This window comes from Colius striatus, chromosome 3, assembly GCF_028858725.1.
Source record: "Colius striatus isolate bColStr4 chromosome 3, bColStr4.1.hap1, whole genome shotgun sequence".
NCBI lineage: Eukaryota > Metazoa > Chordata > Aves > Coliiformes > Coliidae > Colius > Colius striatus.
Genome location: NC_084761.1, coordinates 69942540 through 69965993, shown reverse-complemented (window position 1 = coordinate 69965993; position 23454 = coordinate 69942540). Strand labels below are relative to the sequence as shown.

The 23454-nt window shown below is 40.0% G+C and overlaps 3 protein-coding genes across 17 annotated transcripts in view; 1 reads left to right on the top strand and 2 right to left on the bottom strand.

The window, feature by feature from the left end:
• CLOCK (clock circadian regulator) overlaps positions 1-14527 on the bottom strand; it is a 64589-nt gene extending 50062 nt beyond the window's left edge. For 5 of the 15 annotated variants that reach the window (XM_061991779.1, XM_061991792.1, XM_061991793.1 and 2 more), the window contains exons 1-2: positions 13824-13958; positions 4421-4522 (exon numbers count right to left, since the gene is read on the bottom strand). The gene's annotated coding sequence lies outside the window, so the exon portion shown is untranslated. Of the gene's footprint in view, positions 1-892; positions 980-4420; positions 4523-8607; positions 8646-8720; positions 8740-8773; positions 8847-10367; positions 10386-13000; positions 13019-13222; positions 13293-13823; positions 13959-14232 lie in introns of those variants that run through there. The other 10 variants (XM_061991790.1, XM_061991791.1, XM_061991782.1 and 7 more) reach the window with 9 other exon arrangements.
• Positions 14200-15668, top strand: LOC133625076 (spidroin-2-like). Its single transcript, XM_061991795.1, has 2 exons — positions 14200-14846; positions 15213-15668. The coding sequence occupies exon 1, from the start codon at positions 14267-14269 to the stop codon at positions 14645-14647; it is 381 nt and encodes a 126-aa protein (XP_061847779.1). The 5' UTR covers positions 14200-14266; the 3' UTR covers positions 14648-14846; positions 15213-15668.
• Positions 15669-19095: 3427 nt separating this feature from the next.
• PDCL2 (phosducin like 2) lies at positions 19096-23454 on the bottom strand. The gene is given in 6 exon segments (XM_010201651.2): positions 19096-19235; positions 19554-19721; positions 19724-19761; positions 21677-21725; positions 21728-21820; positions 23439-23454. Coding segments are annotated over 6 exon segments (504 nt in total).

Genomic DNA, 23454 nt, shown 5'->3' with positions numbered 1-23454 from the left:
TCAAAAAATGAAATAAAATCTTGGTACGTGGCAATTAGCTATTTATTTCCCCTGTTCCACAACTCCATAGAAAACAAATCCAGACATCCCTATCACTTTGACTTTGTCTTTCTTTTGTTTCTTCACTCCATCTTTTATCTTTTGTTTTTTCCCTTTAAATCTGTTACTTCTTTTTTTGCTTTCAGCTTTTTCTTTCATTTCTTTATTTCTCCTATAATCTGTGCTGTTAAACACAGCAAGAGAAAACTAAAGAATGTGGCATCTCTCAACTTTCAGAGTTGTCAGTCTTGTATTTTATTTAGAAATTGAGATGGTGTAGACTGAGACAAGTATGTAAATGTGATTTAACTACTACTGTGATTTAACTTGCCCCACTCCAAAATTTAAGGCGGCTAAAGACACATGTGTTTGCTTCAATCACTCAAATTTATCTTTACATCTGGTGCTAAGCAACTATGTGAACTGAGTGAAATCAGATTAATGACACAGGAATATGAAGTCTACTTGAAGACTGAAATTAGCCTGGTTCTAAACACCATCTCAAAGAATAGCCATGGGGATACAGAACAGAGAAACACTAAGGGAAACTACTCAAAAGAACTTAATTACAGAAACACTACTTAAAAATATATTTGGCATATACATTGCTTTCACCTTAGGAGCTAAAACAGGAATAAATTGCTTAGCTTTGCTGCCCTCCTCCGCACCTGTCTTTTTTTTTTTTCTTTTGCTTCTTTCTGAGCTATGTCATTTGTTTAGATAATAATTTCATCTTCTACATTTTAGGTTAAATGTCAGAGTTTCCCTTGGCATTGAAAGCTATAAACAGGATTTTGTCACACATGATTAACTCATTAGTTGCTTAGAATAATCCAAACATTCAGAGACTCACCTAGTTTCACTGACATTTAATACATAACATCCAAGTAATTTTCAGAAGACTTTTGCAGACAAAACAATGGGCTTCACTCTGCATTTGCTAAAATTCAGATGAAAAGAAAATCAGATCTCTCTAAAGCAATTCCTAATGAAAAATTGTCTTTAAAGAAAAACCAAAACCAAATAGCAAAAGAACATCACTCAAGCTTTCACATGCACCTAAAATAAAAATTTGAAGTATAATTACAACTCTTCTCATTTCAGAAGCTTCCTTCTGACCTAGGCTTCAGAGCAAAACTCCAAGTAACTCTGGTTTTAAAAGTAAAAAAATCAGTTTGCAGCAATTTTCACCAACAGTAAATGTAATTTATTCCACTGATTCTTTATAAACCCTATTAGGCAATGTCAGACTTTTAATGTGAATTCAACACTACATTTTTAATGCATAAAAATCTATGAAGTAATAAGTTATTCTATTTACTCCTACAGGTAATACAGATTCCATATTCTTGGAACTCAGGAATGCCAGACGCTCACAAAAACACAAAATATTTGAAAAGGACTTCAGTGCAGTCCAATGATGAGCAAAAGGGAGAAGTGGAAGCATTATCGTTCATCCTCAATAAATTCTAGTTTCAGCAAAGAAAGTAGAACTAGAAATGTCCAGACTGTCTTGTCAGTCTGTCTTAATTTGTTTTATACTTTGAATCTTTAGACAAAAAGGGAGATGATTTCTCCCCCACAGCATCCCTCCTTCCTCTCTTGCCTGGCCCAGGGCATACTTTTGCTTTGGTCAGCAACTCCACCACTTTACTTCACTAATTTAAATCAACTCTGATCCAAATGTAAAACCTAGGATAATCTCTTACCTTGCTCAGAAACAATCTCCTTTTTCCTTTAAATCTCAATTAGGAACCATGAGATCATTTTCAAATCATTAGCTCTCTGTATCCTATTAAATAAATTTTGATTTAATGAGTTGCAATTTTTCTTTACTGTGACAGGAAAAGCATCTCCAATAATTATGGCCAAGAAAACTAACCACCCTATGAATGCTACATTTTCCATTCTTTGTGGACGGACTCTGTGCTGCCGCTGCTCTTTATTCATTGCTCTTCTACAGCAGGTGTACAAGAACAAATCAGAATAAGACAGTGGTTTGACTTCATTGTTCTCCCGAGTAAATGTGATTTTACACAAGCAGTGACATGGATGTGTTTCCAGAGAAGTATGGAGGCACCAGTGCAAACACTCACGACAGTGAGAACGAGTATGACAACTTTCAAAAGTCTGTTCTATAAATCAGTGTCAAAAGTATTTCCTCTTTTTAGTTATTTTTATTTCTTTAGTTGTTTGCTTTTCACACTTCTAGGAAAAACATTATAAAAAAAAGATGCAAATACAAAAGTTCTATAACTTAAGAACCTTTTTAACCTGAGGATTTTCAGCACAAGTTAAAAAAAAAAAAAGCCCTGAGGAAGAAACACAAGTAAAAGGGACCGATGAAAACGTAACTGTGAAGGAAAACTGCCCACAGAGAGACAAGCAGTAAATAAAGCTGAAGTACATCCTGGAAAACACAAATTCTTAATAAAGCAAAGCAGGTCCTCACAGTCTAAAGGTTACTTGAAAAGTAACACCAAAGATTCAGAGCATCCCTAAGGTTTCAGGATGCTCAAAAAGAAGTCTTTTGTAACTTTTAACCATATACAGCATGCACTGTTTCAAATTATCTATTTTATTATGATCTGTTCTGAACACAAGAGCAGCAATGAAGAAGAAAAGTCAAATAATATAGAAGAGTCGAATTTAAAATGCATAACAGTTATGGAAATATACTACTGAGACAGCATTTGAAGGACAGCAATGACAGCAGATGGGAGGTGGGGTTAAGGAGAAGTGCAGAAGAAAGTCTCGTTACCAGGTGTTTGTACCTGATATTACAATGGAGTGGAGGAATCAGACCTGTTTACCTCTCACAGTCCAGCTAGAACATGCTCTATAGCTCTGTCTGGTTATGACTATAAGGATTTGGAATATATCTATTTAATCTGATTTGGGCAGATGAAATGGATTTAGGCAAATCATTTAACTTTCAGAAATCCATCATGCTGCCTAATTTAAGTGTTTGGGATGATACAAAATAAAAATTAGCCTGATACCACAGCACAACGGTTTAAGTTTTCCGCTAAAACTTCAAGTGCTTGCTGTAACATATGCAGGTGCTTCTATCTTTCCAATAGTAAGTATTTCATCGCATTTCAAATCTAGAAGACAGTACATTCTTCCCCTTAATTTCATTCTCAGACACAGACTGATTTTTTGTAAAGTTCTAGCTGAAGAAGGTATACACACAAAGAATTACTGCTCAGCGATTTAAGTTTTTCAAAATTATAAGCGGCTAAAATCAGGGTCTTAGAACAGAAATTGTCAAGCATCATTAACTACAAGCACTGCTACCTGTAACTCATGGCTAAACTTCATGCATGACCAAACATCTCCAATACGTGATAAGCCATTAGGAATACAGGAAGGCTTTCTGCCAGCAAGACAAAATAATCCAGTTTCACCAAGACTGACACAACACCTGATCTACCTAAACAGATCATTTTCTTGAGGCTTTTTAACCCAGTCAAAAATCCCAACAGAACATCTGAACAAGTTTAACAATAATATCTACTAGAAAGAACAAGTCTATCGAAACATACATGAAGGCTACAGATTCTCATGGCCATGATTCTGATGATACATCAAAATCAAAACCCCTTTGTCCCTCACATGACAAACCTTAATCAAACCACCCTGTGAGTTCTCCTCTTCTCTTTGTGTGACCATGGATGTACAAAACAATTACTAAACTAACTGCAAGATAACATACACACAAACCTTGCAAAGATGAAAACCTGCACTTCACCTCCCATCTTTAGCTGGATAATACATAGTGTCCAGTCAAGGAAATGGGGAGATACAACCCTTTCACAAATAAGATGACATGTGAACATAGATATTGCTACTTATTCAAATGTCACAGAATCTTAAGATGTATTCTTTTGCTTTCTACGTTTTTCTTACATTAGTAAGGTATTAAGCCCATTTCCACTTCAACAAGAGCATCTGTAAAAAAACAACAAAAAACCCAAAACATCCAAAAAAAACCCCAGCCTAAAAACCTGTGAGCACAGCAATACATACACTGATTACCTGCAACACATCCCTGGAGGAGACACCCACTCAGCCACCAGAAACTACAGAGCCACATTAGCACACTCCATTGCTAGGGACAATGCCATCATGAAGTGGTTTTTTTTTCCTTTTAGTTGCCAAGGTATCTCAGGTATAGTTAGTTCAATCATTTCATTCCATGCTCCAGTATATAGGATGAAACCTTATGAAAACCTTGTATGAAGTTTATTCTTGCCCCCACACAACACTAATTTTAATCTCAAATTGAAGTGGAATGTCTACCTTGCCTGAGGTTAAAAAAAAGATGCTTCTCTTTAAAGGTTTACTGTTTTAGTAGCAGTAAAATCTACATACTTACTTAAATTATTTAGAAATGCACAGTGCCTTGTAGAGTGGGTGGATAGCATTAGTAGTCCAAATATGATGTCATCTGAGGAAAAATCTTCTTTGGCACAGACTTCTGAAAAACAACAACAAAAAAACCCCACAGTTCTATAAAGACGAATCCATTCAAAATAGCTTTTAGAGGTGAGCCCTTGATTACTGCTGTTTTCTCTCCTGCCACTTCAGTCACTTTACTTCCATCCCTAAACCATCCACAGTTTCACCGTCCAGTTCCTCTATTCAGCATAATTAAATAAATACACATTAAGGACAACTTCAAAATTGCATACCATCTTTTATGTAGCTCTGACATTGCCTGAAATCCAAATATGTGAGATTAATGCAACAGTCTAACGCTAACATCAAAGTTACAGTTCTAACACTGTCTATAAAATGTTAATATTGAAATTATTACATTACAATTGCATTATGACCTTGCAGAACATTAATTATACACCAGACAAATTTCTGGAAAGAAAATACATCAATACAATCTTAACTCTCACTGTGTGCATTATGGTTCAAAAGAGACACGAGATCTACCTCAGTAAACAGTTTAAAACTCTCAGACAACATTGCACACAACTGGATAAGAAAGACTTCAACATCTTCCCCTCACGAACGAAAAACTAATTTCGGTAAGCTCTACTGAGCTGCAGTTAACTACACAATTGAGAGTTCTATAAACAAATACTCTACTTATTCCACAAAGAAATAACTCTCCATCTACTACAGACCCCAAATTCCGTATTCCTACACCTAGTGCTGTGTTTTAAACACACGTGCACAAATTTGGTAATATAATCTCACTGCTGACAGCCCTGCTGGGAAAACTACTGCTATTCAGCACTCCTATCTGGCAAAGTATATCCTTTAAGATACACACAAATCTACTTCCATCACGTGCAACGATAGTCAAGATTTCCTTTCACATAAAATAACAAGAAAAAGGAACTTCAAAACCCCTGCTCTTTACCACCTTGTCCTCTAGCAGATACAACGTGGAAAGAAGCAGCTGTCAAGCTGTAGAAGAAGAATGTCCATGTTTGAAGAAGGCCTACTGGACTCAATGAGATAAGTAAGACAGACCACTATGATCCACTTACCTACTTTTCTATATAGCAAAATGATACATTATCATATAGGAATCAAATACTGGTATAAAGATAAGAAATGGCAAACTATATGGGTCAGAAAAAGTGCCTAGATGTCTTTTTAAAAAATCAATCTCTACAAGTTTCTGAGAGAATTTTCATTTTTTATGGTAGCAATACAAAGATTATCTCAATATAAATCAATCACGAGTATTTAACCAACTGTCCATATAAAGGTAATATCAGTTTAACTACAATAATTTTGAAAAGTAATTTCTGTTATTTGAGTTTTAAAAGTTTTTGGCTTGGATAAAATGGTAGTGCCTTAATTACCTCTGACGTTAGAGGCTTCTATAGCCCCACACAGTTGTGCTGAAACTTGCAAAGGTTTTGCAGTTTATACAAAAAAAACGGATGTAATAGGAGGTAGTGACAGAGCAACATGAATTCCCAAGATGGAATTTACAGGCACAGTTGTCTGTTTTTGCCACTCACTGTAATAGCAAGTTAACTTGACCAGTAAATTTCCTCAGAGGTTAAAAAAAAAACTATTAGTACTAGAATATGTCCTGTCTTTCCTGTCGAAGTCATCAAAGTTTCTTTCTGTATATCTTATTCCTGCCCCATTCCCTTCTAGTTACTCGTTGTCTTGATTCAGACTGCTCTTCTGACTTGAGATCCTACAAAAGAACACCTATTCCCTCTTTTCCTTTAAATTCCATTTGGGCTTGCTTTATGCTGTCTTTTGTGTCTATATTCTCATCATCCTCCTTGCTGATCCACCTTGTTCTGATCTTAGAAACAACAATTTGTCCAATTCACTCACTATGACGCACTTACTCATTTGAATCCTTGTCCCCCTTACTGAGGTCATTCCCCTCATTTTCTATGTTAGTGAAAGTCAGATCACAAGCTCTTCAAGGCCGGAACTGTATCTTATTATCTCTGAAACATCATGTAAAGCTTTAGTGCAGCACAAAATGTTTAACTAATCCTTCTGAGATTAAAATAGAAAGGAAAACACCTGAAACACAATATTTTAACAACAAAAACACTTTCAGAAAACACATTTTAGGCAAAATTGATGAGAAGTTAAAAGAGCTGGAACTACCATACTAGCTTCAAACTACTCCTCAACCACACAACTTCCAGTAGTAGTTTGATTACATATAATGAATGTTGCTGCTGTGGATGGCAAGAAAAACTTTATTAAATCATATTACTACATTAGAATTGCGAGTAAGGAAAGTGTGTGCGAGAGGGAGATCTGCATTCCTATTCTGACAGTTCTTGGAAGCCGTGATTCATGCTGTGACTTGCTTTTCTATTCACAGCCAGAGGAAAATCCAGTTTCCTTTAGAATATTTGTTGTTACTATGAAAACTACTTTAAAATAAGCAAAAGTCAAAGCCACCTCTTTCTTTTGTAGTCCATTATGGTATTTTAATACTTGAAATTAACAAAACTCACTAATACTATAAAATTTGAGTACATTATTTTGGTTACTGAAGGCTTGTAAAATTTTTCTGACATTGAGAAGGCAATTCCCTAGAAACTAAAGTGGCAAGCTAATAAATTTTTCTTCACTTTCACCATTACCAACTCTAGGATAAGTTTCTCTAAACTTACATCAGTGACAATACAACTCTCCACTGAGACCTGATAAAATTGAACAGGATGAATTCCCTTTGAATATAATGAAGTAAATTTCACTCTGCTGTTTACCATGTTTAAGAGGCAATGCAAATATAGGCAAGCCAGAAAATAAGTAGAGAAATTTCATTCAAGACAAAAGTCCAACTCCTTCTGCTTTTCAATAACTGCTTTTTCAAATACCCTTGGAGCACTAAGGACTGGGAAAGTTACTCCATGTAAGTTTTTCCTCTAATAAATTTTGAAGCTTTTGGATGACTGATAAAAGTCCAAATCTTTGGCATTTTTTAACAAGACTCGTGAAAAGTCACAAACCTTCTACCTTACCACACCAGCAGCTCTTTACCCTCTCTGAATTCACAACCACTTTCTCACTAGCAGCCAACAAACTGATAGAATATTATCCTGTCAGGGTGCAAGTCCATAGTAGCCACAACTCAAAAGGCAAAAGTCAATCTCTGACATTCCATTAAACAGGCAACGAAACAGCCACCAAACATACCAAATGCTCTTAAATGTCAGAAACTATTATGTCATTAAAACTTCAATCCAATGTAAAAATGTTAACTTATGTTTTACTAGCAACAGCAGTGGCATTCTCATAACTGGAAATATGAAATTAGTTATATTAATATGATTAATTCTGAAGCATCTTGTTTTAGCAGGCAACTTAGTATTTCATATTCTCATTCTCTAAAATCATAATTTAATATATAAAAAGATATATTTCCTCAAGATTTCTAATGTATATGTTAGGAAAGTCACACATTAACTTTCCTCCCTCCTAGAGAAGGAGGGAGGTTATTACTTATTACAGGTTGGTCAGCCTGTTTGTCTCCTTTTATGTTCACAAATACTTGTCCTGATGGTATTTAAAAGAAAGCACTGTAACTTTCTGGATATCTATCAGTTCAGCAGATAAGAGATGATTATGGGATCTTGGATCATCATTGTGCAAGCAACTGAGATATACTCACAAACTAGTGCAGCTGCAAGCTAAAAACTCTTTTAGACTATGCTGTTAGCAATACGATACCCTACTATAAAGCACTTCAAACTCAGACATCATGCTGGATGATCAGTCCATTTCCAGGCACTCCTTCTAGGTGTCCCACAGCAACACCACTACCACATGACGAGCTAGTAATTAAGTTCTACTACCTGCTCTAACTGCTATAGGCAATACTACCCTAAAATAAAGCCTTCACTAAAAGAGATTATCAGCAGTACACAAAAAGGAGTTTTCATACAACAGGATCCACAATTCTAAAGTACCTAAGCCAGAAGAGGTGCATTGCTCAGCAAGCCTCTTGAAAAAGTTAATAGAGATGCAAACAATAAATAAAGGTAATCAGTGAACACAATACTTCACCAGTTTCTGAAGGTCTAGGACACAGGTAAGGTTAGTACTCACAAGCCTCATCCCCATCCTCAACGTATACAGCTAAGCTTCTCCCACCAAACATGCCAATAGGAAGAAGAAATGCTTGTTTTTTGTCCAGTAGCACAGGGTTACAGAACAGTAACCTGGAACAGAGAAATCCGAAAGCCAATCTCTACTCTGCCAAAAGGGTTCAAACCATAATCTCTCAGCAGGCTTCAGGTTGCACTGGGAAGATGAATCGACTCGTAACTTCTCACTCCAATGGCAATCTTCAAAACACAAAAGAAGGAGTAAAAAGTAAAGCTTTGCTGGACAGAGCAGTGTATGTGCCCCTAAGCAAAAGGGCACCCAAAAAAGAGACAAGTCCTGGTTTCCAGTTCCTAACGGCATTTAAAACTTTAAATGGGAGAAAAAATAAAATTTGTTTTGGAACATAGGCCAGAAGACAAGTACTCTACAAGAAAATAAATGGCCTGGTATCTCTCTTAGGCCTAATGAGACATTAATCATCTTCTACAAAAGAAAAAGCAGAGTTTTAGGGTTTGGGGTTTTGTTGGCTTGTTGTTTGGTTCTTCTAAAATGAGACATCAACAAAATCTCTTCCTCCTCACTCCTTTGTGTTTCTGAACAAAAGGGAGAGTCACCACAGCATTTTGGTCAGAGTCCAATTCCATAGGTGTGCCTGAGGTGTGGTTTGAACATGCCTTTGGACAAGTGAATGCCTAATTCACAGATTGCCTAATTTATGAATAGTAAACAGATTTAGATGCCAAGATGCTCACTTGGGACAAGATTATGGCAGACCTCAGTGAAATCAAAACTTTGAAGTGTTTGGAAAACTTTACTAGTTAAAATACAGAGATCTGTACAATTTAGGCAACAAATAGCTACAATTCTATTTGGGGCTAGATCCTCAAAATCCATCTAAATCACGCTTTTGACCTCTCTATATTATTTTACAGATCTGGCTACATATCAAAACAACATACATCAAAAACCTTCCCAAAGACACCTGTAAATATCGTTTTTAATGGAACTCTAAAAGGATCTCTAGAGAAGAACAAGGCCACATACATTTATTTTTAAAATCCACTTTAAATCGATGTATTACTCCAAGAACTGTTTTCTTGTTTTAACATAAGCATAATATGCCATTTATCTTACAATACCAGGCTGTCATCATAGGTAAAAAAATATTTGCTTTAAAACCAAAGCTTTCTCATGTACTCTAAGATTAATCACACAGTTCTAAGAACTAAGCATTTAAGTAGCCACATTTTATGCCTAATTTACCTATGTTTTTATCAGGAAGATGAGGAATGCTCATAGTATCTACTAGGCTTCATAAGCTTCACTCTCTAAATAGAAGGCTTTATCAGTCTTGAATCTTACAGGCATTTCTAAATTTTAAGGATTTATATTTGATAAAATATTAATACTACTAATGATGATTTTAGAATATTCTCAGCAATGCTTCCCAGAACATCAATGTAGAATAAGAAAACTAATTCAATCACTTAACGACAAACTGTAACAGCTGGACAGGGTCCAAAGCATGCAATACTAAAATTGCTGAAAGAATCTGAGAAGCCTTGTTGCTTCCACATAATACTAAATACATGACAACCACAGAGCACCGAAACTTTTTACATGTATAATTATATAACCTTAAAGCGGCTATAATTAAGAATTTACATTATACACAAAAAGTATGGTAAGAGAATACTACGGCTATAAAATTAAACACTCAGGCATGAGGTATGCCAAAATTAAAGTGGCTTTTGCATTACAAAGGGATTTTGTGGTAGCAGTAAGGGTTGAGAATTCAATCCTTCAGGGCAGCATACAGTTGCAGTAACTATGAGTTTCCTTCCTCTTCCCTGACTTTGCGTTTCACGTCTTTAACTCCTGCAACAAATGAACAGGGGAACATCTGACACTTTCAAATTACTACAGACTCTTATTAACTGAGTTAACAAAATAACCTGCTGCAATACTAAATTATTTTCCCCAGGTTGGCCACCCAGAGGAACGAATGAGATACCTTTCCAACAGATATAGCAGAATTTGCTTATGCCAGAGTTACACCAAGACATAGGAATCTTTCATTTCAGACTGTGTTATGTAGTTCAAGGCGAGGTTACACCCCTTTTATTCTGAAAGAACACTAAATTTAAAATAATAATACCAATAAATAGTAATTCAGTATTAGTAGAAGATGGGTGAGACAACTGAATGGTTTGGCCACTGTCTGTAGGCTCACAGGTGTATTTTTTTTCCCCTTCCAGAGGATTAAAAGGTTAAAAACACTTTGCATAATAAATAAAGAGAAGGTGTGAGGGGCAGAAACAACTACTACTCTCTTTGCTATGCAGCTGTCTACTAATACCATCCATCCACAGAAACATTACTAGATATGCTTTATAATCTGGCCTTTACAATTTCTAGTGTTGATATGGAAACTAGTACTTCAAAAAGGCTGAAAACACTAAAACACACTCTTCTTCAAACATCTACCACAGTCTTTTCCTCAAGAAAAACTAATTCATTAAAATGTGCTGAAAAGGAAAAAGGCACCTTAGCTATAACCTCACTTCTTCCTAAGTACATTGTGTGTTTTATATTAAAATCTGTATTAAGGTACTATTTTTTTCTGTTCTAGGGAGAAGAATTATCCATATTCTTCAACATACAAAATTAATCTGAAGCTATGAAGTTTTAGACAACAAATTACACCTATCTCCTTAAGGGTTACATAGCTAAAGGAGCTGTTTTCAAACAATGAAATAACGTACAGAAGAAAACTGCATTCTTGAGTCACAACTATTTTCAATACAAGTCTATTATTTGTAGAAAGGAAAAAAAAAAATCACACCTTTCAAAGCTGATAAAAACATTTCAATATAAAAAACGTCTGAGGTCCATATCTTTACTACTAATTTAAATTCTTAACTTTTTTGCACAAACTTAGAATAGGAAGAAAAAAAACAGCAACAGTTCAAAGTTCTTGAAAACAGCAATTCCTTGGCAAAGCAATCCATTCAAGAAGATTCATGACTTCAACACAAACAGACAATTAACCAACACCACAAATTAAATTGAAAGTAATTATCACACATTTGTCAAATTGCTGAGTACAAAAAGAGTAAAATTAGCTACAAAAAAGTTTATGGGGTCCTTAGTGCATTCACAAAGAAAAGACTCTCTGCGTTCCTCACATCCTTCTATTATACCTCTGCGTGTTAAACATTTCTATGTAACATCATGAAGCGGAAGAAATAAAAAACAAGACATGGCTGAATAACATCTTAAACTATTAAATATCAACCCAGGAGGTTTTTTTTTTTCTGTTCGAATTGTTTCTTAAGAAGAAGGAAATCTTGCCTTACTGGCAAAATTCTCAGACCTTTTAAAAACACTAGCGTCTACATTGAACCAAAAGGCCCTAACCCAAACATGTAATGTTTGGTAACCTGAAAGCAGTATCTGTAACACTTTTGAGAAAGTATCTTAAATGGATATATATGAAAATCAATAGCTTATTTTTTAAAAAAAGCGAAGTTTCTTGTTCTGTCCAGTAGAATTCCTCTATTAAAACAAGTAATTAGTGTGGAATTTCAAATGACAGGCCCCAAATTCACAGATATTCACAGACAAAATTAATTTTATTCCTGTAAGATTGGTGAGTGTGAAACAACTGCAACTGCTCACAGCGAACTCTGCCAGGACTACTTCAGTTGAAGTGTTATTTCTCAAGCACTTCTTTCACTAGAGTATCTGCTTGAACAATTCTCTTGCCTTCTGGCACACCTGCCACCCAGGGAAATGATCTAGGTTAAATATAACCACATTAAAAAAAAAAGGTGGTTAATTTTAACCTGGATCATTTCCCCATCAAAGTTACCGGACAGGGTTCCACGAACCGCTGTTCTGGCACAGCTGAGGGGGGCAGCAAAGAGGTGAGCGCTGGGAGGAAGGAACAGACAGGCCTCTTTAAGTCAACATTGCCACCAAAAGCACTGCTTATCAAAATATGTCATCAAAACCCCCCCTTACTTCAAGGATTTAGAGGATCAAGATGTATGATCAGCCATTCCGCTTCTACATGCCACTTTGTATCCCAGCTAGAACTATATCAGACTTTCGTTGTGCCTCAACAAGTCAACTTTTAGCACCTACATGAAAACGATAGCCTTAAAACCACTTCACTACCAGTTTACAGGCACTACTCCTCACGCCGGTCACTCCTCACACGCGCACACATGGAGTATTTGACATGCTAACTTCAAGGATGGACAAAAGTCAGGAGAGGACCTGGGGCAACCGAGAAGCCCTCGTGTCAAGAAGACGTTGTAGGTACCACGATAAAGTTAGCAGAAGAACAACAAAAATAACGTCACGAAGTGGGTACTCAACCCCGCACCTCGCAGTTCCGGTCCACCTGCCGCAGGGAGGCTTCACACCACATGAGCTCCCGATACCCCGCCAGGCTGTCCCGCCGCAGGAAGCGCCCGGGGGCCCGCCACGGCCCAGCCGCCCCCGCACGCACGGCCCAGCCTCCTGGCGGGCACCGTACCGCCGCGGTCCCCGCGCAGCCGCCTGCCCACCGCGTAAACACGCACACACACACACACATCCCCCTCACCGCGCTGCACGGCGCTGCCGCGGGAAAGCTCCCACATGCGCGGGGCGGCGGGGGCGAGTGAGCCCCTCCGGCACCCGCGAGACGAGTCGCCCCACGCAGGGCAGCGGCGGCGGACGCGCCCCCGGGGAGGCACCGCCCGCGGCTCTCCCTGCCCGACCGCCGAGGGGCCGGCGGCGGCTCGCCGCAAGTCGGGCACGGCCCGGCGCGGCAGCGGGGGATGCCGGGGAGTCCCGCGCCCGCCCTGCCTGTGCGCAGCCCGGGCGGCGGGGGCGGGAGCCGCCCGGGCGGGCGCCGGGCCAGGCGGGCAGGGCTCCAAACGTGCCCGGGAGTTGTGACAGGAGCAAAGTGGGTCACCAGGCCTAGCGGGTGCCCCGCGAGCGCCCCCCGCCCCCGGCGGCGGCTGCCCCTGCCCGCGCCCTGCCCAAGGGCAGCCACTGCCCTCCCCGCGCGCCGCCGCTGCCCGGGCGGCGGGACACCCGCCGGCGCTGTCAAACTTTAACGGCTCCCTCCGCGGCGTCCCTCGCCTTTCCCCCCCCGCCCTTCCCCACACTGCAGCCGGGCCCGCGGAGCCGCCCGCTCCGCCCCGCAGCGCTCTCCTTACCGGCCCCGCGCCGCAACTGCCCGCTCGACCTCTCCCGGCGAAAGCAGCTTCCTGTGCGCAGCCCCGAGCCCGCCGCCGGCACAGAGCCTCCTCCAGCGGCCGCTCCAGCAGCCGGGCCCGGGAGCGCACCGCGCCTGCGCCGCCGAGCCCACCGCCGGCAGCCGCGGCACCTCGCGCCACCGCGCGTGCGCCTAGGCGCACTGCAAGCCGCAGCACCCCGGCCCCTGCGCGCGGGGCCGCTGGCGCGCATGCGCGGCGCGACGGCGGCGGCCGGGGAGGTGATCCCCCGCGCTTCAGGCGCCGCTTTGCGCCTGCGCTCTGCGCCGGCGGGGTAGCGAGGGGCTGGGCGCGGGTAGGGGGGGCGGCGCGCAGGCGCAGCGGACGCCGTGTTTGCCTGACCTCGGCTTACCTCGCTTCACCTCACCGTGCTCCACGCCGCTCCGATGCGCCCCGCTCGAGGAGGAAATGGCGGCGGCCGCGCTACCGAGCTGTCGGCCGCGCAGGGCGGCGCTTCGGGACCGGCGAAACCTGGCGGGGCGAGACCCAGCAGCGCCACGTCTCCGGCTCGCGGCGTCAGGGCTGGTCCGGTTGCTGGGCCGACGGTAGCCGGATTGCGAGCCGGGGAGCGGGGTCGGTGTTCGGCCGCGCTCCGCCTCCGGGCAGCGGCGCCGCGGGAAGCTGCGAGCGGTGCCGCCCTGCGGCCAGAGCGGCCGGGTGGCCCTGCGGCCAGAGCGGCTGCCGCCGCCGCCAGGCCTGAGGCTCGGGAGCTGGTTTTGCAGGCGGGCGCGGAGCCCACAGGCGAGCCGTGGGAAAGGTTCCGCTGATTGGAGGCGCGTCCCTGCTGAAACCACAAACCCCGTACAAACCACGGTTCTGAGCAGTGCCTGAACGTATGACACGGTGCCCACTCATACGCTCGTTACCAAAGAGTAGTAAGTGGCGTCTAGGATGCTCTCTGGGAAGAGACGTGTCACCACAGGTTATTTTGGGACCTGGCGGTGCTCGGAGGTGGTTTTTTTATCGGTGGGTTTAAGTCCGTAAAACTTAACGGAATGTTAGAGAACTGTTGACCGTCTCTGTCGTTTATCTGTGTACAATGCTTTTAATACCAGTTTTATCAAATATTCTTACAGTTAACAACGAGAAATGAGATCGAGTTTAAAGCCTCAACACCTAATAAAACCCTATAACTCTGAAAGTACGGTACTGGTATTGCATGCTTTGTACAATTTATACATAGAGCACTGTTATTGGCTGTTGAGGTCTGACAGATTTCTGAACCACCAAACTGATGGAGGACTCGCAACAAGTGTCCTGATTGAAAAGCAGCAATTTCAGTTCATTCTTCGTATTTGCTAATCTTTATAGTTGGGGAATTTTTTTTTTCAGATGACTGCAAGGTAAAGGAGTAATTGTGAACTTGATAAATTGAAGTGACCAGTATGGGGCTGAAGTATCTCTGCTGAGGAGACTACACAGTGGCGAGGTGTAGATTTGTATAGGAAGATATATAATTTCAGCATGGGAAGACCCAGCTGTAGTAAGATTTTGCAGGACTAACTGATAATAAAAGTTAGTATTCTTTTATTCATGTGTTGGTAAAGCTTATAAAAACTCTGAGATTTGCCTGTATTACTGACTGTGTAGAGAAAGCTGTGAAACAGCCCAGTGAATAAATGCAAACAGCATCAAGTATTGGACTTAATCTGAGAGATAACTGACTGATACTGCACAGCCTTTATGTACAACTCTAAGAGATTCCAGCCATAGCACCTGCAAAGGATTGGAATATGCTTAAAAGTGCAGTGATTTGATTGCCATAAACCTGTTTTGCATGCAGTGGAACGGAACGTAGCAGCAAATTGATTTCTGTAAAATAAAACATTTCTCAGTGATAATGCTATGTAAATATTCCCAGTTTTCTCTCTCAATTACAGCATGATTATTTATCTAAAAGCATAATTAAATGCACATCTATAGAAGCTTAATTAGCGTTTGTGTCTGGAATGAAGTAAGGAACTTGAGTTCATTGCGAAATCTCTTGTTTTTTTCTTTCTGGATTACATTACAGTTTCCCCACTTGATTCAGCTTGTGATCAAAGATTGCAGAAGTGTGTCGATTGTGCATGAGTATGTGCAAGCTGCCTACCAAAGCCGTTCTATCACTCATGTCCTCAGCTGCACAGCGGAGAGAAAATACAATGAAAGGGTTTTGAGTTGAGATAAGGACAGGGAGATCATTCAGCAATTACTGTAACTGCCAAAACAGACTCAACTTGAGGAGGATTAGTTTGATTTATTAACAACTAGAACTGAATAGAGAAATGAGAAATAAAACCTGAATTTAAAACACCTCCCCTCATTCCTCCTTTCCCGTGTTTCTACTTCCTTCCCCCTCCCCAGCAGTGCAGGGGGATGAGAATGGGCATTGCAGTCAGTTTATCACAGATGATCCCTACCATTGTCTCTTCCCAGGGAAGGACTTCTCACACTTCCCCTGCTACTGTGTGGAGTTTCTGACACAGGAGACAGTCTTCTGTCACGCAGGAGACAGAACTTCTCCAAAGTCTGTCATTCTTGTGGGCTACGGTTCTTCACAAACTACCCCAGTGTGGGTCTCGTCCAAGGGGAAAACAGTCCTTCAGGAATTAATTACCCCAGCATAGGTCTCATTCACGGGGTCACAAATCCACACAACAAACCTGCTCCAGTGTGGGCTCCTTTATGTCCACAGATTTCTAGGTCCTGCCAGGAACTTGCTCCAGTGTGGGCTTCCCATGGGGTCACAGGCTCCTTAAGGCATCCACCTGACTGCAGCATGGGGTCTTTCCCGGGTTGCGAGTGGATCTCTGCTCCTCCATGGGCTGCCAGGGCACAGATGCCTCACTATGGTCTTGACCACAGGTCATGGGAATCTTCCGGTGTCTGGATGCCTCCTCTGCCTCCTGCCCCTCCGTCTCCCCTGACCTTGGTGTCTGTAGAGATTAGTTAGTTCTCACATTCTCACTCTGTTCTGCTGCAGTTTAGCAACTGGCAGCAACTTCTGCCATTTCTCAAATATGTTAATCACAGAGGTGTTACCTCTGTTGCTTATTGGCTTTGGTCAGCTCTGAGTCCATATTAGAGCCGGCTGGCATTGGCCCTATCAGCTACAGGGGAAGCCGCTAGCAGGTTTTTAAAGAAGCCAGCCTGTATCCTCCTCATATCAAAACATGTCTACACAAACTCACTGCAAAAGGTATTGTAGGGACAGAAACCTCTTTAGCTGTAACACGTCTAAAGAACTAACCATGAGCTTTGTGTTTCCACTGGAAGAATTTGAAAAAGCGTCAGTAAACCCACTAATTTTTGTTACTCCCTGATTCTTAATGCTCTATTTCTAGCTTTCAGTTGAGGAAAATGTGATGTAAACAAAGCTAATCATTTCATTAGTCATTCAAAGAATAATGCTGCTGTGATTAAATGTAGTAAGGGTACAGCAGGAATGGAAAGTCCAAGAGAAAATGCAGGAATATTTTCAAGATAGATGCATAATTACCAGAACTGGAATATGGCCAAGAAACCAGGTGCCTCAAAATAGCATCAAGCTGTATGTATCAGATTTGCCACAAGATCTCCGATAATAATTCTTAAGAAAAACAGGGTTACTGTGCTGTCCTTCTTCACACCTTGCACGTATGGGAGCGTAACACCTACCTACACCAAATTACTTCTTGTGGCTTACAAATCTTACATTTTGGGATTTGACCAAATGGCAACAGGCAGCGCAGCTGTGAGATGACACACGCACATTTTCTGCTGTAATTGTGGCCAAATTGTGTTCCTTCTTTTAATGCAACTTCTCTTTTGAAAGTATTTTAAAGGCTCCTGAAGGAACGGGACAGAAGCTTGGAAATGGTTTAGTGGGTTTATGAAACCACTCTCCACCTAGAAATACTATTTTTCTGGCTCTTACCATCCAAGTGTGTAATGACAGGTTTGTTTCACTCACAAAGGTTACATGAGAACCAACATAATTTTCAAACATTGCCAAATTATGAAAAAAATCCACAAAATCTTTTGTGAATTATTTAATGATGGGACCAGATTAGGCCCAATAGTTTGGGCCAGAAATACAGAAATTTCCAGTGCACTTCCACGTAGTCAGGTTTCCTACAGAACTGTCATCACCATATTGTGCATGATACACTTCACAGCCATAGAACAACTGTTGGCTCACAGTGATCCTTGTTGATCCTCACTGGTGTGTTCAAAACAGGATCCATTAGAGGAAGCTGATTTTGAAACTAAATTTCACATCAGTCCACCTAAAATTGGTGGATTCAACAAAGATACTGACCAGGCAGGCTGTCACTGGCTATGTAGTCCTCTATAACGCAAGGGTGACTAACATTCATTCCTAGACCCTTTTCCTACAAATAGTGTCCACTGCCCAAGAACCAGAAATATCTGCATATTCCCTTAGATTTTGCTGCTGCTTTGTCACATCTGGTGTCTGTAATCACGAACACATGGCCACTTCACTTGGACAAAGGGTTGGATTGTCACTTTCCTGACATATCTAGTAACATGCTTCTGTTACTTCCAATGTGACAGCGGGAGCACTTGTACAGTTGTGTATTGTGCTTGTGTACCTCAGGGCAGCCACAGCAGCAGCAGGGAGTTTCACTGTGGTGAGGAAGCGGGTGGCAGCCCTTCTTTTATAGCAGCCAACACTGATATTCACCTGATGTGGCTGTGGCATCATATCTAAAGTCACTGATGACCTATTTACATTTAAAACTACCAGTTAGCGTTCTAGTTTGAAGTGACAGATAATAGCAGACAAGCTATTATCTATGAAATGCATCTACTAGTTATCTCTGAATCTGCAAAAGAAAAGTTTCTAGAAGTGGTATCTGCCAGTAGGTATCTACTAATAGCACAACTGCATCCTGCTGGGTGAAAAGAAAAAATGCTAACGGCAATTTTCATGTTCTTCTTAAGTGAATGTTACTGAGAATTAAAAGTAAACTTAAGCAAAGTTTGTAAGACTTGGAGAACTCAGACTCCTGGTGTCACTGACAGCCATCTGTATGTATCTAAAGGTACAAATAGCTTTCGCTTACTACATCAATTTTCTTGTACAAAGCAAAACAAAAAACTATGCAAGTGAGACAGAAGCTCTTTTTTTTTTATTATTATCATTTCAGCTTTACCAAAGAAGTGAAGAACTGTATTTAAACTAATTTATGTCAGAAGAGATGGTCTTCATTCAAGTAGTGTGATTTCATCATAGCACTGCCTTTATATTGATGTCTTCATGAGACGAAATATTTGACACTGACAGTGTCATATTCATAATGTCTTTTTTGAGGTTTTCTTCTGAATTGGTTTCTGTGGCTTCAGCTTCTGCTAGTTTCCATTCAAGCTCTGTAAAAACAAATTACAGTTTGTTCTGGTAACTGCAATAATTCTCACTGAAGAGGAAAAGGACATTTATTAGAGACCAAGCTCCATCTTAACCACAACGAGAAATAGAGCCATCCTTGTGACAACCCAACTTGCACACTTACTCAGTGTTCTTGCCACAGAATTATATAAATTAATTCTTTGCTTTTTGTAGACTTTGTTTCTACAAAAATAATTAAAAAACCTTTTTCCACCTTTAAGCAATGATCTTTAGATATAACGATGACAAGCCACATAAAATTTTCTATCGTGTAAATTCTTTTAAAATGTTTCTCATACCTTCCACTTTAAGATACATTCCCCTCCATTCAGCTACTCCAATAAACCTGTCTTTTATTTCACTAGTTTTATATACAAGTATTGTGGGTAAACATCTGTCATGGTAATTCTGAATGCAGCTGTTTACAATGACTTTGAGAAACTTGACTTCGGGAAATTTTCTGGCAGCAGGTTGAGGTGTTTGTTAACCAGTAAATATATTGGGATGCTAGAAAAGAATAAGAAAGTATGATGACACTTCTGGTGTAAAATCTTTGTAAAATAACTGAAGTTATTAAAAATTAACACCCTTTGAAGAATAAATACCTTTTACTACAGTTAATTTGTTACAATAATCCCATCACAAATTTTATTTAGCTTCATCTATGACTTAAAGAGCTATAAAAATACATAATGGACACAGCCTATAAAATATGTCAGTACATCCACCAGACGCTTCAAGCATCAATTTTGCCTCAATTTTGTTCCCTGCTAAGATTTTAAAGCTCATTTTGTCCATTTACTGTTGAGTTTAAATGAGTTTGGTTTTTTTTAAGATGTTTACTTTATTTGAACTGATGTTCAATTTGACAGTTACTTCTTTTAGTAAAATGGGAAACCTTTGCATAGTCCTATTACCACCATCAACCTGCTACTTTCTTGGCTACCATTTGCGTTGCAGTCATAGAATCATAGAATCATAGAACGGTAGGGGTTGAAGGGACCTTTAGAGATCATGTAGTCCAACCCCTCTGCAGAAGCAGGGTCACCTAGATCAGGTCGCATAGGAACATGTCCAGGCAGGTCTTGAAGACCTCCAAGGAAGGAGACTCCACAACCCCTCTGGGCAGCCTGTGCCAGGGCTCCCTCACCCTCACAGGGAAATAGCTTTTTCTTATGTTTAAGTGGAACTTTTTGTGTTTCAGCTTCATCCCATTACCCCTTGTCCTGTTGCTAGCTACAGTAGAAAAAAGGGATGCCCCAACCTCCTGACACCCACCCTTTAGATATTTGTAAATGTTAATAAGATCCTCCCTCACCTTAGTAAAGAGAAACCACACCAAAACCAATAGGGTTTTTTGGTCTCACTCCAGCCAGTTAACCTTAGGATCTTTGTTGTAACTGACTGAAGTTAAAGAATGTAGCCTAGAGACCCTCGATGAATTGCAGCAGCAGCCTCTCGTGGCCAAAGGCGGATAAGGCAGTTTTGTTACTAGCCATAAAAGTCATCAGAGATTTTGGATTAATTCGTAAGGAATTACGATTTTCGTTGCAGACTCGTATTTATGCAATGGTATAGCATTGCTTCTCCAGTAAGCAAAAACAAAGAAAAGCTTTATGCAATAGCATTGTTTCTCGTAGTAAACAAAACCAGTGAAAAGCTGCTGTGTTCTTCATATCTGTAAATTATTGCAATGTAACTTTTTAATTTGATTGACCTATTTCTGTTGCTCCTGTAAATAGAATTAAATTCCTGACCATTGAGAAGAATAAAAAAAGCCTCCTTCCAACAGGCTTCAAAAGAAGGAAAACAAAAAGCTAGTCTGAATCTAAAAAATGCATTAAGCATTTCATAACTAACTCTCAGTGCTTTTGAAGACCATCACATAGAGTTGCTAACACATGCTGAACTAATCCTGGGAGTCCTTCAACATTTCTTCTGGGTCTTGTCACAATTTCTGCTACCTTTAGAGAATTTATTGGGGAACTGATAAAGTGACAAATTCTCTAGCTTTCCTCAATTTCCATAACTGAGACTTTTTCTGTTGGGCTTATTATTTGTTCAAGTCAAAGGGGAAATAAAGGTAGAATCATCCTGTTAGAACCCTCCTGCTGAGACTCTGCAAATGTGGAAACCACTTTCTCAGTGAAATTCAGACATCTCCATGAGATTAAGTACATGGTGATAAGCATACACAGTAAAATAAAACTTTCATATAATTGAACAAAAGGGAAGCAATTAACTCTCACAATGTCAATTAACAAATCAAGACAGTTCTCTGCTCTGTGCTTCCATTGCCTCCAAACAATTGCTATTTCATTAGTCTTATATTTGATATATTTGATTTTTTTATTGCTTTTTAAATTATCAGTTTAATTATCTGTATTGAACTATTCAACATCTTAAACAAGAATGTAATTACCTTGACTGATAAAGATGAATTATAACTCAAACATCCTCTGGAGAATTTATGACTTCACGTACTGATCTCCACAATTTTCTCTTAGTTCCCCATATTTTTGCCTCCTCTGAAGACATTTCCATTCTTGCAAGTATTGTTGCCTAACTAAAAAAGAGTAATCATCTTTGGAACATTTAAAATGCATCTAGTGCATTTGTCTCAATTACTTTAAAAAATGCTTTGAGTAACCCTTTAGCTCAAGGTCTTCTAACATAATTTGAGAACTAGAAAGGCTTCCATGCTACCCTTTATGCAATAAGACTACAATAACCAACATTTTCTTACTTCAGCAGGATCAGATTTAGGAAACTTGAAGAACAAACATGTTGCTCAAGGTTTTTTCATTTGAGAGGAAGGAAGAAAAAAATCAAGTAGGTACTTATTTTATTATTATTTTTTAAATTTCTGACAATTAGACTAGTTTGAGGAAGAACTACCACTATTTATACAAGACAATTGCAAGACAATTTTAAAATAATTCCCCCAAAACCAAATTTAAAAACGGTAGATGGCAGTCTTCATCTATAAAAATACTTGCAAGGTAGAAGGGAAAATGTCTTATTGAGATTTGTTGAACTAAAAGCAGCTATTAGTTTTACTAATCAAAAGCTGCTATAGAACTGGCTTTTCAAAAAAAAATTAAATATGTGTAATGTTGTTATACTCTAGCAGCAATGCACAATAATTTAGGTTCACAACTTCCACATAGTGATGTGAGTTACTGTCTTCCTATGAGAATACAGCTCAATGTACAGTGTTAGCACTAAGATTATTGTAGTATTGTAGGGGTTGAAAGGGACGTCTAGAGATCATCTAGTCTGTGTAAACTGCATGTCTCATTTTTCTTAGTTACAGTACAAAGTTCTACAGAGTACTTTGTAAAATGCCTACAAATATATACATGCAAATGTCCAATGTAACTAAAATTACTAAGTCTCCATACAAGGTACCAAAGTTTGCTGAACCTGAATTCATAAAAGATATTGACTCTGTATCGTATTATAAATAAAATGATTGGCATGCTCCTATTAAATAGTTGAATAAGGTTGAGACACAGTTATGTTTAAGAACAATATATGGTATTATCACAGAATTATCCAGTCATGGCATAGGTGAGATTGGAAGGGACCTCTGGAGGTCATCTGATTTAACACCCCTTCTCAAGTAGGGTCAACCTTGAACAGGCTGTCCAGGAATGTGTCCTGAAGGCTTCTGAACTTTTCCAAGAATGGAAACTCCACAACCCCTCTGGGTGCCTTGATGGTCAGAAGAAACCTGTGTTTAAGTTCATGCCCTTTTTTTTTGGTCCTGTTACTGGGCACCACTGGGAACACCCTGACTCTGGCTATCTTATACCCTCCATTCAGATGTTTATGGATATTGATTGTAATAAAATAAACTAAACATAATAGCTGTGTGTTAGGGGACCACAGATGACTTGATAAACATTTTTCAAAAACATACAAGTTTTTCAACTACTACCATTCCAGCACATTCCACACTGGTTCTGATGGCTGCAGGCCCTGGCCATTTGCCCTCTCAGTCACCAGTTACTGCTGACAAAATGGATCCATTTAAAAATGTTTCAAAAGGGAAAAAAACAAAACAGAAAAGGAACCAAACCCAATGAAATCCAAACAAACTGCTAAACACAGAGCATTTTCAGTCTGGGCCAGTTTAGGCAAAGGTTTGTGTGACTGAAGGAAGCAGCCCTGCTGCCTACCTTGCCCTTCAGCCAT